Consider the following 12,704-nt stretch of genomic DNA (forward strand, 5'->3'; position numbering starts at 1 on the left):
GAACCCTGTAGAAATCTTTGTACACAAACAATAATGAGAGAACCCTATTCTTAACAAAACTCCTGGGTTCAAGATAACAACAATATGCAATGGATTATAATTTTATATAATCGATTATTGTTGAATGTACATCTCTTCTAAAAACCAAATGTGTCGCTTTTTCACAAAATAGTTCCCAAGTAATATAATCAATCACCCTATGTGTAATCGATTATCCTACTTAGATTTTCAGTTTTTCAATAGCAAATTAACATATTACTCTTTAATACTTTTTCACATATAAACAAACTTAATGAATCAAATGCAGAATTCACTTTTATGTGCCATTCATTTTAGTTTTATAAGAAACTTCTCTTCATTTGTTAATCTCTTAAGTTGTAAGCTTCAATGGATCAACTTGCATCAAGCATAGCAAGACTTATTAAGATAAGCTATCTAAAGACATAACACAACTAAGCTATTACAACTTGCCATCACAATATGTGTGAGGCTTCGTCAAAAACTCAACTTAGGCATAGCCTGATTAAACTAATTCTTTAAGCTTCTACAGATTAGATTTTTTAAATATTAACTGCGGGAGCAAAAACAAAATGAAATGAAATTTGTTACACTAGCCTAGTCTAAAAATTTAATAAGGAAAACCAGGCCTTTTCAATTTCATTCTTCATTGGCATATATATTCCCTAAATAAACCTGTACAAATATAAAATAAGGTATTCATATCATCTATCATTACCATAAATTTCTCCATCACGGGTAGGATAGAGATTTAAAAGAACAAGAAATGCAAGAACGAAAAACTAGTGTACTTTTACCTGGATGGGGATAAGAAAACTGGGGCCAAAAGAAAAAGAAAGAAAGAAAAAAGAAACTATTAAATAGAAACTGGTAGAGGGTAAAAGGAAAATGCACACTTTGTGGTTGGTAATATAAGACAGAGAGAAGGGAGAAGGAGAGATACAGGTGAAAGATAAACAAACAGGAATGCCTAAGATACCATGTAACTTGAAACTTCTTTGTTTTGTATAGCTAAGCAAGGTTGAGACAACAATACAAAAATCAGTTTTCAAGAATGAATAAGAGACAATAATCATGAATCATAAGGTTATAGCTTCTATCATTCCAAACAATTGTTTTATTGTATTTCTGGACTTCATTCCCTCTAGTTTTTACTAAAAAACAAAATGAGAGATAGAGACTTTTAGCTATATTTTCCAAACTAAAATGGAAATTAGAATTTGATTTGCCAACTGATAGAAAAACATGACACAGTTTTATTTTCTTCTCCTTGGCTGAAGAGGAGTTACTTATACATTAAAGACTCGGTTCCAAATAAATAATCAATTAATCATTCACAATTCACAGCCTTACACCCAGAGACAGAGTAGAAAGTTTTTCTACAAAATATAATCAAAATGGTTTTTCCAAAACTAGTTATCACCATTGCATTGATATTAGTCCTTTTCCTCTTCATATGTGAATCTCAGGGTGCATCTTATGCTTCTGCTTCACATAATGCTGGTCATGGTGCTGACATTAATACATCACTTGCACATCAGAAAGTTAATCTATCAGTGTATTATGATAGTCTTTGCAAAACTTGTGCAAAATTCATTATTGAGGATCTGAGGGATATCTTTGGCAACAACCTCATCAGCATTGTCAATCTTCAGCTAGTGCCTTGGGCCAATGCTTACGTCAATAATACCAACAAATCCATATCATGTCAGGTTTAATTTTATATCTATATTATCTTTGCTATATAAGCTACAAGGAATTACATTTTGCAAAGCATTAAGCTATTCAGTAAGTAACATGGCTGAATTCTATGTCAGTAGCAAAATTGACTTTGATATCAATTAATTTGGTTGCTTTAGAGTGGTGATAGTTATCAGTTATCACGGGCTCAAGGGTCTCAGAGGAAACTGATGAAAATAAATTTATTTTAATTTTGAGTTATACAACAACAACAACGCCTTTAATTTTGAGTTATGATGAGAAGAAAACATAGTCTAAGAGTTATGGTTGTCTTTACTATATTTTTGTTGCTTTAATTTAATTTAGTTTTTGTGATCTGTTCATTTGTTTTATATGTGCCTTTTGTTAAACCCATATGATGCTTTCACTTAGATCAAGGTCAGGGAAAAGGGATTTATCTTTAACATTGTCTTTTAGTTTCTGTTCACTAAATTATGTACTCAATGAACTTTATTGTTGCAGTCTGGCAAAATATGCAGCCCATGCATGTTCGGTGACTGTTGAGAATACTTAACAAATCTTACACAATTTTAAAAATTCTTTTTCTTGATGCTCTTCATCAATTTCTCTTCGATTTTTTTTTTTATAATTTTTTATCTGTTTTTGTTGAAGATCTTACATCTTCCAATGATAAAACCAAAATAGTGGGTAAAAGTGGCAAGTCTCACTTCACAAATTACCTTTTGAGATGAAGTCCAAATTGGTATTTTAATCCTCACCTCATCAACTAGCTCATGACTATGTATTAAGCTTAAATCCTAAGAATTTTTTTTATAATAATTCCCAATGTTTCTTCTATTACTCACAATTTTCTTTGTATTCGTATAAGAACTGTAAAAAGCTTGATGATCATCTTTATATTTGATTCATACTTATACACAAATTGGCAGAATGGACCAGATGAATGCGAGCTAAATTCATTGGAATCATGTGCCCTTAATCTTTGGTCTAAAGTGGTAAGTATACTCTAAGTTTCTCTTATATATAGAGACTAGATCTCTGTGGTGGTAACTTTTCTTAGATATGCACAATAACATTGTGATGCAGGACATACAATATCAATTTGTTAACTGCTTTGAGTTTCTGGCAATTAAAGGAACGATTAAGGAATGGAAGGAAGAATGTTTAAACCAATTGGGTTTGCCTAAGGAGCCTTTTCTGAATTGCTTCAACATGGGAAATGGAACAGAGGTTATTTTCCATTTCTTTCACTTTACGGTTAGCTAAAACTATGGAACAGACGAAATGGAAACATGTTTATTCTATATATGACTATATATGTGTTTGGTTAAGTCATTGGTATGGATAGTTAATCATAATATCTCTTAATCATGACTACAGTGTTATGGAAAATGATAAATGCTGTATTCAACATCGTATAATAATGAAGATTTTTAAAATCAAACTGTAATTGAACCGATTAAGGTATTAATTTAAGGTTTAAAGGCTCAATCATAATTCAACAGTGGTTGAACCAATATTAATAAGATAGTAATAATTAAATAGTTTATGCAATAATACTAGATAAATATAATATCACATTTGACATACTTTAAGAATATTAATATGTAAATCTAATACAATTAACACTAATTTATTTTAATAAAAATGATATTTTTTATAATTAAAGACTTAAATTAACGTCATGTTTTAATTATCAATGGATTAACTATTGTCAAACTTTTATACAAGTGAAGGAGTATTACATTTAACTTTAGAATAACATGAATATTCTTTTTTAATCACTGAAATTTTTAAAATATTTTATTTAAATAAAAAATAATGTTTTAAATAAAATTTATCAAAAAACTTATTTAAATAAGTCATAAAAAAAGTTACTAGAGTTACAGGTACGTTATTTTCATAAATCTAAATAAATTTTCTAAAAACTCTTATGATTATCCGTTAATTTTATTGCAAAGGCGTCTAAACTAATTGATGTTACTTTAATGGCTTTTTAAACAATATTAAACATTTTTTGATGAGTCAACTCCTTGTAAGAAAAATTAAAATCGTTGCTGAATTGAAATTAAAGGTAGATGTCACTAGTTATTTTTTGACAAATAGATGTCACTAATTATGTATAGCATATAGTTCAGTTTGTATTCTTCACATCCATTTCTTTCTTCTTTTTTTTTAGTTGGTTTAATTATTCATTTTATTTTTATAGTTTTAGGATTCTTATCTTTTTTATTCCTTTTAGTTCCTATGATTTACATTTTAAGTCTGCCTCTACAATTTTGAAAGTGATTTTTTTAGTCCTTATAATTTATATTTTAATTCTCTTTTAATTTTTATAGTTTGAAAGTAATTCTTTTAATTCTTATATTTTATATTTTAATTTCATTTTAGTCTTTATTATCAATATATGAGTAATATTATCAATTATAATTCATTATAAAAATATCAAGAAAGAATTCATAACTAATTTATTATAAAATAATTTTTAATAAAAAAATAATTAATAATTGATAACTAATTTATAACTAATTATTTTTATATATTTTTTATAATAAAAACTAAAAGATAATTAAAATAATTAAAAATATTACTTTTAAACTATAAGGATTAAAAAAGAATTAAAATATAAATTATAAGAACTAAAAAAATATTTTTAAATTACATAACTAAGAATTAAAATGTAAACTATAAAAATAAAAAATATCACTTTCAAATTATAAGAATTAAAAAAATAATAATCATCAAACTTTAAGATTAAATAAGTTATTTAACTTTTTTAGTTTTTTAAGTTTTAACTTTTTAACTTAAGTCAAAGTTCCTTCTTTTCGTGCATTGTGACAGTGTCAGCTCTATGCAGACTTGGTACAAAAGCGACTTAGGCTTGCCTGTCTGAATTTGTAGCAGAGCACGTTTAATTTTGAGAAAATGAGATTTTTTTTTTCAAAAGCCGTTGAAAACCGCTGAACCACCAGTTCTCACGGTTTTACACCGGTTTCCTGTCCGGTTCGAGGGGTTATCCGAACCGGATGACAAACTGGTTCCGATTCAACTGACCCATCCCATCCGATTTTCAAAACTTTGATAATAGCTACTAGCTTCTTCATGTAAAATATATATATTTTTTTTAAAACTACAAGTGACATCTATGATTTCATTCGAACTTGTATTGAATCTTTGATTATGAATGAAATAATATAAGTTTTTTTTTTTTGTAAAAAAAATAAAAAGACTGCAAACATCCACAAGTTAAAAGAGTATGGTTTGCAAAACGTTTTATATTTTCATTTTTAATTATAATAATACCATTTGTTTTCACTTTATTTCTTATTTTTAATAGTTTTCATAAGAAATACATTGCAAAATATTTTCTATTTTTATTTTCTCTTTGTACTATATTTATACAAATTATTTAATACAAAAAATAAAGTAAAAACAAGGTGGTTTTTGTAATTAAAAAAAACACGCATTTCATCAAATCAAACGGCATTTAAAATATGTAGTGTTAGACTATCTTTTATAAAGAGTAGTTAGATAGTCATGGATTATCGTGTGTTCATATTGATCAATGTCTATATGGCACAAATTCAAGTTTTACAATTTACAAGAAAGAATTAATAATATTTAATTAAGTATAATGGAGAAATTAGTCAAAACCAGAACTGCATAATAATTTATCCTTGTCTATATAAGTCTGTTTAGTGTTACTTAGATTGTACAATTTGGATTTATATGCAGCTAGGGAAAACATATATTAATCAAATCGCACAACTTGACCCACCTCCTTCATTTGTGCCATGGGTGGTGGTGAATAATCAGCCTGTTGAAAAAGTTAGTCCTTTCTCTTTTTTCTCATACTTTCTCATTCACACACACTTCCACGTGTCATTAGTATGATTTTTAGATTATTGAGAATATACTCATCAAGAGTACTCTTTGTGTTAATTCAGGACTATGCAAATTTTGCACATTATGTTTGCAAGGCTTACAGAGGCGTTGTGGTTCCAGGGGTCTGCAATACTCTTTTGAAATGAATTCTAGTGAGAAATAAATTCAACTATTCAATAATAGCAAAAAGATGCATAAATGAAATGTTAAATCTATCATAGTTTATAAGATTCCTTGTTGAATGCAAACAAAGAAAAATAATTAGACAGTCTACATTTTGCATTATTAAACTTGCACTGCCAAATGCAATGTTACTCCAGATCCATTCTCCTTCTATTCTTCTCTGGGTCACCCTCACTCCCCAACTTGAGCAAGTTAGATAACCAGGTATAGAATGAATTTTTGGAAATACTATTAATAAAATTCAGAGCAAATAAATTCCTAATTAATGTTTAAACTAGGTATAGTATGAATTTGTCGACATGTCCCTATCTGTCATACTCTTGAACATAACCGGCAAATAAATTCTAATATAATGTGAATGGAAATAGTAGGTAGATAACCATTGAAACCCCCTTTTTTTTTTGTCTATTTTTCTTGTCCTCAATCACCTCTTTGTTTTTCATTGTAACTTATGGGAGACCTTTGAGCTAATTCATCATTCAACTAACTCATCTACTAACAAAAATTTACGATTGAATAATTAAAAGCAGAGGAATAGAGAGGGGAGAACTAGAATTGTAAATAAAATATAGCATCAATTATTTGTCCACATATAATTAACCCCTCTACCAAAAATAATTTACAATTAAATAATTTAAAAGTCCACATTGAAAAAGTGTGAATCAAGTGAAGACTTTATATATCAATTTTCATTGTAATGTGAAATTGTCTCATTATAGAGCAAGTCTAGTATCAGTGAACTATAGATAACTAAAAAAGTATATAAATGTAAACTAATAGTTAAGAATATCAAATGTGATTTATTTCTGGACAGAGTCACTCAAGCAAAATGTCACTATCTCCCAAGTCCCATACTCTTTAAATTCTAATATATTGTGAATGGAAACAGTAGATAACCAATAACCATGGAAACCCCACTTTTTGTCTATTTCTTTGTCCTTGCTTAATAGCCCATTTATTTTTCAGTGTAACTTAAGGGAGACGTTTGAGCTAGTTCATTCAACCAACCCCTTTATTTTTACCAATAAAAACAAAAAAGCCAAGAGATGGAGAAAAGAAGATCACAATAAAATAAACTATCAATTATGATTTTTTCTTACATCCTTTTTCTTCCATTTTATATTAACTTTTTATTTCAATTGTTTCCCATCACATCCCGTATTGAATTTCTTACTTTCTCTATCTTCATATCCTTATCGTTACCGCACCTATTTCACGTCCCTTTGCAGGGGGAGAGAAAATCATTATTTACAAGTTGTTATATTGCATTTGGGATGGGGCATACTACAAATTCTAAAATGAACGCCATATTTTGGCAGATATTTTGTACATCTTCTAATTGGTTTGTCAACCTTCCAAATATACTTTGTTGCTTTTTTCTAAAGTTGTTGTTCATAGATCAGAGGAGGGTCATGCTGATTTACTGTGTCCTTAGCTTCATATTTTTCCTTTTACATTTGTCTGAATACCAAATGTATATTATGATAATTTTAAAAGAGATCGACCATTGGTGTGCCATTCTAAATCAAGTACACAAAAAAAAATCATTTTGATTGCATTTCTATTTTTATTTATTTAAATGATACTCCAAGTGGACAATAAAGACAACTAATAGGACAACAAATTTTGTTATATCAACTTAACATATTACTTTTATATTATGAACAAAAATTACTGAACATATTTTTATGAGCCTAAAGAATCAATACAAAACTACAAATCATTGGAATATACACATGTTAGTAAATCATTGGCCTTTGATCTTTCTCCAAGTTGAAACTCTTACTAGAGGGGTTCCTTTCCATTCCAAAGTCAATTGATTGTCATTCTGTCCTTCAATCCTGGCTTGATATGAACCTTGTTCACTTCCACTCAACATCTCTCCGACTTCCATTAAAATTGCATTGCTCAATCTCAAACCCTCTAAGCCAATATCTGCCTGAAAATAGGACTCCGACTCCTCTTTGATCTCTTCCCACTTTTGCAACCAAGCAAGGGAAGAGATATTTGGTGCCACAAATAGGCACTCCATGGCACTTCTTGCATCTGTGAAATGGTTTGGGAAATGTGATTCAATTGACTCCAACAAGGCCTTGTAATGCAACAAATGCCTCTCAAAGAATGACACGAATTCCAAGTCATTTTCCAACTTCTCACAAACTCTTGCATCTCCAAAAGTGACAATTCCCCTGCTTCCACAACTCTTGATCAAATTTAGAAACTCCGTGGCATGCCTTCTACTACTCCCTCTCCCCATGTGAGGAAGACCCACCATGCAATTGAAGGCATAAAAATCTCTCTTTCCACTTCCAACACTTTTGTTAATTTTCTTAAGCTCACTAACCACTTCCTCCATTTCCTTCTCCTCCACCATCAACTTCAAATCACGAGATCTAGCATGCTCATGAAGCACCCTTTTAATTTCCTCAAATTTCCATGGAGAGGAAACAACCTCGGAACCTTCCTCTCCCCGTTTGATTGCTGTCAACTTCAATGTTTTGCGAAGGGTTGCAATGGACTCAATCAATGGAGGCCATTGAGACCCTTCTCCCATGTCAAAATCCACTATGTGTATGACTTCAGAATCATGGGGCAAGGCCTCAAGAATTGCCAAATTAGCCACAAAGTGAGCAACTTTTCCATGTGGGAGGCCTTGGTAGAAGGCCTTAAACGCTGCCTCAAAGTTCTTGGAAGCCTCTTGTTTGAGATAAAAATCATCTTGTCTTGTTTCCATGTCTTGGCACAAATAGAAAGCAACACGCTCAAGAGGTTCATAAAGTGGACTAACTTTCTGCCTCATGCATCTCAAGATCACTTCTTTTAGTGCTTTCTTCCCTTGATATATGGCTTCTCCAAGGGCCTCCAACATGTGTGGAAGACTCACTTGGTTTTCAATTTCCATGCCTTGTTGAGGCAAGGTAAGTGCTTTTTGATTTGATGATAAATCTGAGTCCAAAGATGGGGTAGGACTCCAATCTCCTTCACTTTCTTGATGATCCCTTAAGATGGGATCAAAATCATCACAATCCATAGACAAACCATAGACGTCCATCAATGTTGGGAGTTGAAGGGTGTCTTTTTCAATTTGGTAGTGTAAAAAATGATCATATTCATTTGTGAACATGATTGAAGGTAAAGTGTTTATGGAAGTTTCCGAGGAAGTGTTCTCTGGAGTGTTGAACAAGGAATTGAATACTGAAACACCCACATGGGCATCAACTTCAAAGCCATAGTGCTCAAATTGATGACCAATAGTTGAGCTATTGACTTCGTAGATTGAAGACCATGATGAGGATTCGAGAATTTCAGGGTGCATCATTTTTATCCAATGGCTTATGCACACTGCAGAGGAGACTCTTGTTTTGGAATTTGGATGAGTTTTTCTGAGAGGTCATGGTTGAATATTTATAGGACGAAAATCATTGAGAAGAATATGACGACAAAAGTCAATATTCCAGGTGACTAGGGAAAGAAGAAAAGAATAAGACAAGAAATTAACCATGGTTAAATAGATAGACAGGAGGAACAATTTTTGAGGGGATATAATACTACTTAGCAGGACTGTTGAAATTTGGATGGATAATTTAAGGTGTAATTAATTTCTATTTAGAAAAAATAGTTTTTAAAATAATTAGATATCTTTTGTTTATAATATATTGCTGGTGGAAGGTGGTGTAGGAAAGATATTAGATTGTGAAATTGTAGCAGGGATTCAACAAGTGATAATAGAATAAGATCAAAAAACAGTTCTCATATTTTTTCAAAACACTTGTTTAAGTTTGTAAATAGTTTTAAAATTTTAATAGATTTTAAATGAGAAACTAGTTGTTTAGATGTGTGAAATTATTTTAGAAAACTATTTTTAAAACCAAAAACACATACAGAGAATCAAACACCAATGTAAATTAAATGTCGTAACTAGTTGTCAATTTTCGGGTTAAAATAGTTGGCTTAGAATTGTGTTTGAACTTTAGTAGAGTTTTTGAAGGGAACGTATGATTTTCACCTAAATGTTTTATAGTTTGCCACGAACGTCTCTTTTGTATGACAAATAAAAAAGAAATATTGGTCATCGTTATCTTATCATGAATGAAAAACAACCAATCACTTTTAACCATTTGGTTTTTTAGTTTTTTATTTCTAAGTTGCCAGCAATATTCATCTTCCTCTTTTTGGCAGCTTTTATGGAATGTGTCCCTTGTTACCAAATACAATATTACCCCGTGCATATTATAATCAGAAATTGATTAGTTAATTAATACTTCATGTATTTCCCATACAATTACTTTTTGCTTCATAAGAAATTATGTGCATATGTATAAGGGAATGTATTCCGTGTTATGTTCTCCTTGTAATTACCATGAAGCTTCTCTGAATTGAATGGTGAGGTTCAGAAAGCGTCTACATGGTAATAAGTAGTCCATGATCTTTTTTCGAATGTTTTACTGACTAGATTCAAACTCAGTCTTTATTGATTATCGTACCACAATTATCATGCAGACCAAGAATATCCGTTAAGTCCTTGAATCAGAAGAAATTACACTATTTATAACAGATGTAAAAGATAATATTTTATATCAGTTGTTAGTATATCATTGATATAAATTGTCATTGTCCTCTTACATCGATTATTAATTAACTGATGTAAAAGGATGTAATAAAAAGTGTTAAGCATTTGAAAAATATTTGGATCCCAAAAAATCATTTGAAAGAAAAATTAAAGTGGTCATTCCAATATTAATTCTCTAATTAAGAAAATAGAAAGAAACAAACTAGTAAATTGTGTGAGTGTTATAAATTTTTAATATCGTGTTCAATTCTTATAAATAAAAAAATACAAATATTTTTAAGTTTTGTTGTGTATTATTTTTACGGGTAATAATTCTGGTTTTGTTATCTTTTGTCTTTAAGACATTTAATAATATTCACACATTTTTATTGTCATTTAAGAAAAAGTATTTATTTTATTTATTAATTTTTTAACAATGCCATTAAGATAGTAATGAACAAAAGCATTTTTAATTTTATTGTATTGGGTTTATGGTTATTTGGAATTATCTTATAACATCTTTGTCATTTTCCAATTTCCAATTAATAGGCAAGACCGAACATTCTTCGACAGAAACTCTTGATTTTAGATTAGTTTCGTTTCAATATAATTAAAGTGCCGTTATCTCTGTCTTTGGAGCTTCTCTTTTGTACTATCGCAAATCCCTTTCGGACAGACAAAATATTGATTAATGCAGCAACGTCACAGATTAGAACCATAACGAGGAAACAGACTTATCCATAATTATATCATAGAAAAGTGATTTTGTTTTTAGAAGGTGGCGTAGAAAAGTGTTGATCCATAGAAAAAAAAAATGTATTAAATTCTTTTAATTGCACAATTTTTGCTAACCTATTCTTTCGCACAATTTTTACGGTGAAACTTATTTTTATTCTTTTTTTTTTCAAACATCTAATTTATCTATCTATCTACTATCTATTATCCACTATCCACTAGCCAGCTACATGAGCTAGCTCTAGTAGTAAATCATAAATCTTTTGACATAATTAATATGGTATATTAGTGTTTGGAATTTATTAACAACCAAAGAGAGGTATTTTATTTTCAGGAACTAATATATATATATATATTATAAATTACCCTCAAAGGTTTTACTGTTTTTTTTTTCCAACATTATTTCTATTCTTATTGTAATTGATAAGATTTGTCTGGTGTGGAGATTCTTGTAGAAAAACTTACTACTAAAAAAAGTATCTTATAACTATGCATTTTTTAAAACGGTTCTGAAAAAACCATCTTAATATATAAAGCGGGATATTTTTGTAAATAATAAAATGCGTAGACGGTCTTATCAAAACCGTGTTAAAAAATGAATGTTTAAAGGCGATTTTCTTAAAATCGTCTTTGAAATTAGTATCTTTCTAGTCGAATGAGCCTTATCGTCTCGTTGTCACACTCAGTCTTCATGATTCAAAGACTGTTCGCATTCACTCTTCTCCTTCCACCGGACTTTCTTCTTCACCACCTCACTTTCTGTCTTCCTCCTCTAGGTTACACTCCATCTGAGCCTCTTCCCAAAACAACCTTGCGTTTCACACCCCCTCTACTCCAAACCCTACCCTTGTTCATCGCCGCCATTGCCTTCTTCTTCATTCGCTTCCACCACACACCCACTTGTTCCTCACCTCGCACCGGAACGCGTGGCTGGCGGAGGAGAAGTGCCTCCGGCACCAGATTGATGCCACGACGGAGGAGATCACGCACCTGTGTGGCCTCAACGAAAACTACTTCTCAGGTGAGTTTCTCGCCTCGGTCGCGTTCCTCCACCGCGTGAAGGTCATTGTTCTGTCGCAGAACCATATCTCCGGCGCCATTCCGGCATCGCTGCTGAATCTTCGACGACTGTACGTTCTCTACTTGCAAGACAACGCGTTCACCGGACGCATTCCCGGTTTCAAGTAGAGCAGCCTCAGGTATTTAAATGTGTCCAACAACCGGCTCTCGGGCAAGATTCCGGTGAGGTCGGCATGGATCCGGTTCAATGCGTCGTCATTTTGGGGGAACCCGAGGCTCTGCGGGGAACAGATCGAAGAAGCATGCAAAATGGTGTGTTGGAATTCCATGATGTTCATGACAAACAAAGGTACTTGCTAATTTCTTTACTGATCTAAAAAAAATTCCCTTGTGTTTGCTGAGTCATTCATATCGTTAAAGTATTGCGAGGAAAGGAGGTGGAAGGGATTTCATATCGTTCAAGTCCAAAATAATGTAATTTGATATTACTTCTGTATGTTTTGTTTCTGATTTTTTGTTACTATGGCAGGCACACAGTGAGTTGGAGACGTGTTTTTTTCATAGTAGAATCTTGAACTGGGTGATAAGTGCAAGCTGCCAGATGGTATTTATA

At 31.2% G+C, this 12,704-nt stretch overlaps 3 protein-coding genes across 3 annotated transcripts; 2 read left to right on the forward strand and 1 right to left on the reverse strand.

The window, feature by feature from the left end:
• The first annotated feature begins 1,313 nt into the window (after positions 1-1,313).
• Positions 1,314-5,923, forward strand: LOC100786820 (gamma-interferon-responsive lysosomal thiol protein). The gene is made up of 5 exons (XM_003520289.5): positions 1,314-1,730; positions 2,649-2,714; positions 2,806-2,949; positions 5,455-5,547; positions 5,667-5,923. Exons 1-5 carry the CDS (start codon positions 1,416-1,418, stop codon positions 5,748-5,750), a joined length of 702 nt encoding a protein of 233 aa, XP_003520337.1. The 5' UTR covers positions 1,314-1,415; the 3' UTR covers positions 5,751-5,923.
• Positions 5,924-7,534: 1,611 nt separating this feature from the next.
• On the reverse strand, positions 7,535-9,106 carry LOC100791800 (protein NODULATION SIGNALING PATHWAY 2). Its single transcript, XM_003522002.2, has one exon. It carries the CDS (start codon positions 9,104-9,106, stop codon positions 7,535-7,537), a length of 1,572 nt encoding a protein of 523 aa, XP_003522050.2.
• A 2,609-nt stretch (positions 9,107-11,715) lies between these two features.
• On the forward strand, positions 11,716-12,444 carry LOC102663496 (leucine-rich repeat receptor-like serine/threonine-protein kinase At1g17230). The gene is made up of 2 exons (XM_041013828.1): positions 11,716-11,945; positions 12,011-12,444. The coding sequence occupies exons 1-2, from the start codon at positions 11,727-11,729 to the stop codon at positions 12,257-12,259; spliced, it is 468 nt and encodes a 155-aa protein (XP_040869762.1). The 5' UTR covers positions 11,716-11,726; the 3' UTR covers positions 12,260-12,444.
• The last annotated feature ends 260 nt before the right edge of the window (positions 12,445-12,704 follow it).

Source organism: Glycine max, chromosome 3 (assembly GCF_000004515.6).
Source record: "Glycine max cultivar Williams 82 chromosome 3, Glycine_max_v4.0, whole genome shotgun sequence".
Classification (NCBI taxonomy): domain Eukaryota; kingdom Viridiplantae; phylum Streptophyta; class Magnoliopsida; order Fabales; family Fabaceae; genus Glycine; species Glycine max.

Coding starts and splice junctions, on each gene's coding strand:
- LOC100786820 (XM_003520289.5), top strand. CDS start 1,416: ATGGTTTTTCCAAAACTAGTTATCACCATTGCATTGATATTAGTCCTT. Junction 2,950..5,454: donor ACATGGGAAATGGAACAGAG/GTTATTTTCCAT, acceptor ATTTATATGCAG/CTAGGGAAAACATATATTAA. Junction 5,548..5,666: donor ATAATCAGCCTGTTGAAAAA/GTTAGTCCTTTC, acceptor GTGTTAATTCAG/GACTATGCAAATTTTGCACA.
- LOC100791800 (XM_003522002.2), bottom strand. CDS start 9,106: ATGATGCACCCTGAAATTCTCGAATCCTCATCATGGTCTTCAATCTAC.
- LOC102663496 (XM_041013828.1), top strand. CDS start 11,727: ATGAGCCTTATCGTCTCGTTGTCACACTCAGTCTTCATGATTCAAAGA. Junction 11,946..12,010: donor TCGCCGCCATTGCCTTCTTC/TTCATTCGCTTC, acceptor TGGCTGGCGGAG/GAGAAGTGCCTCCGGCACCA.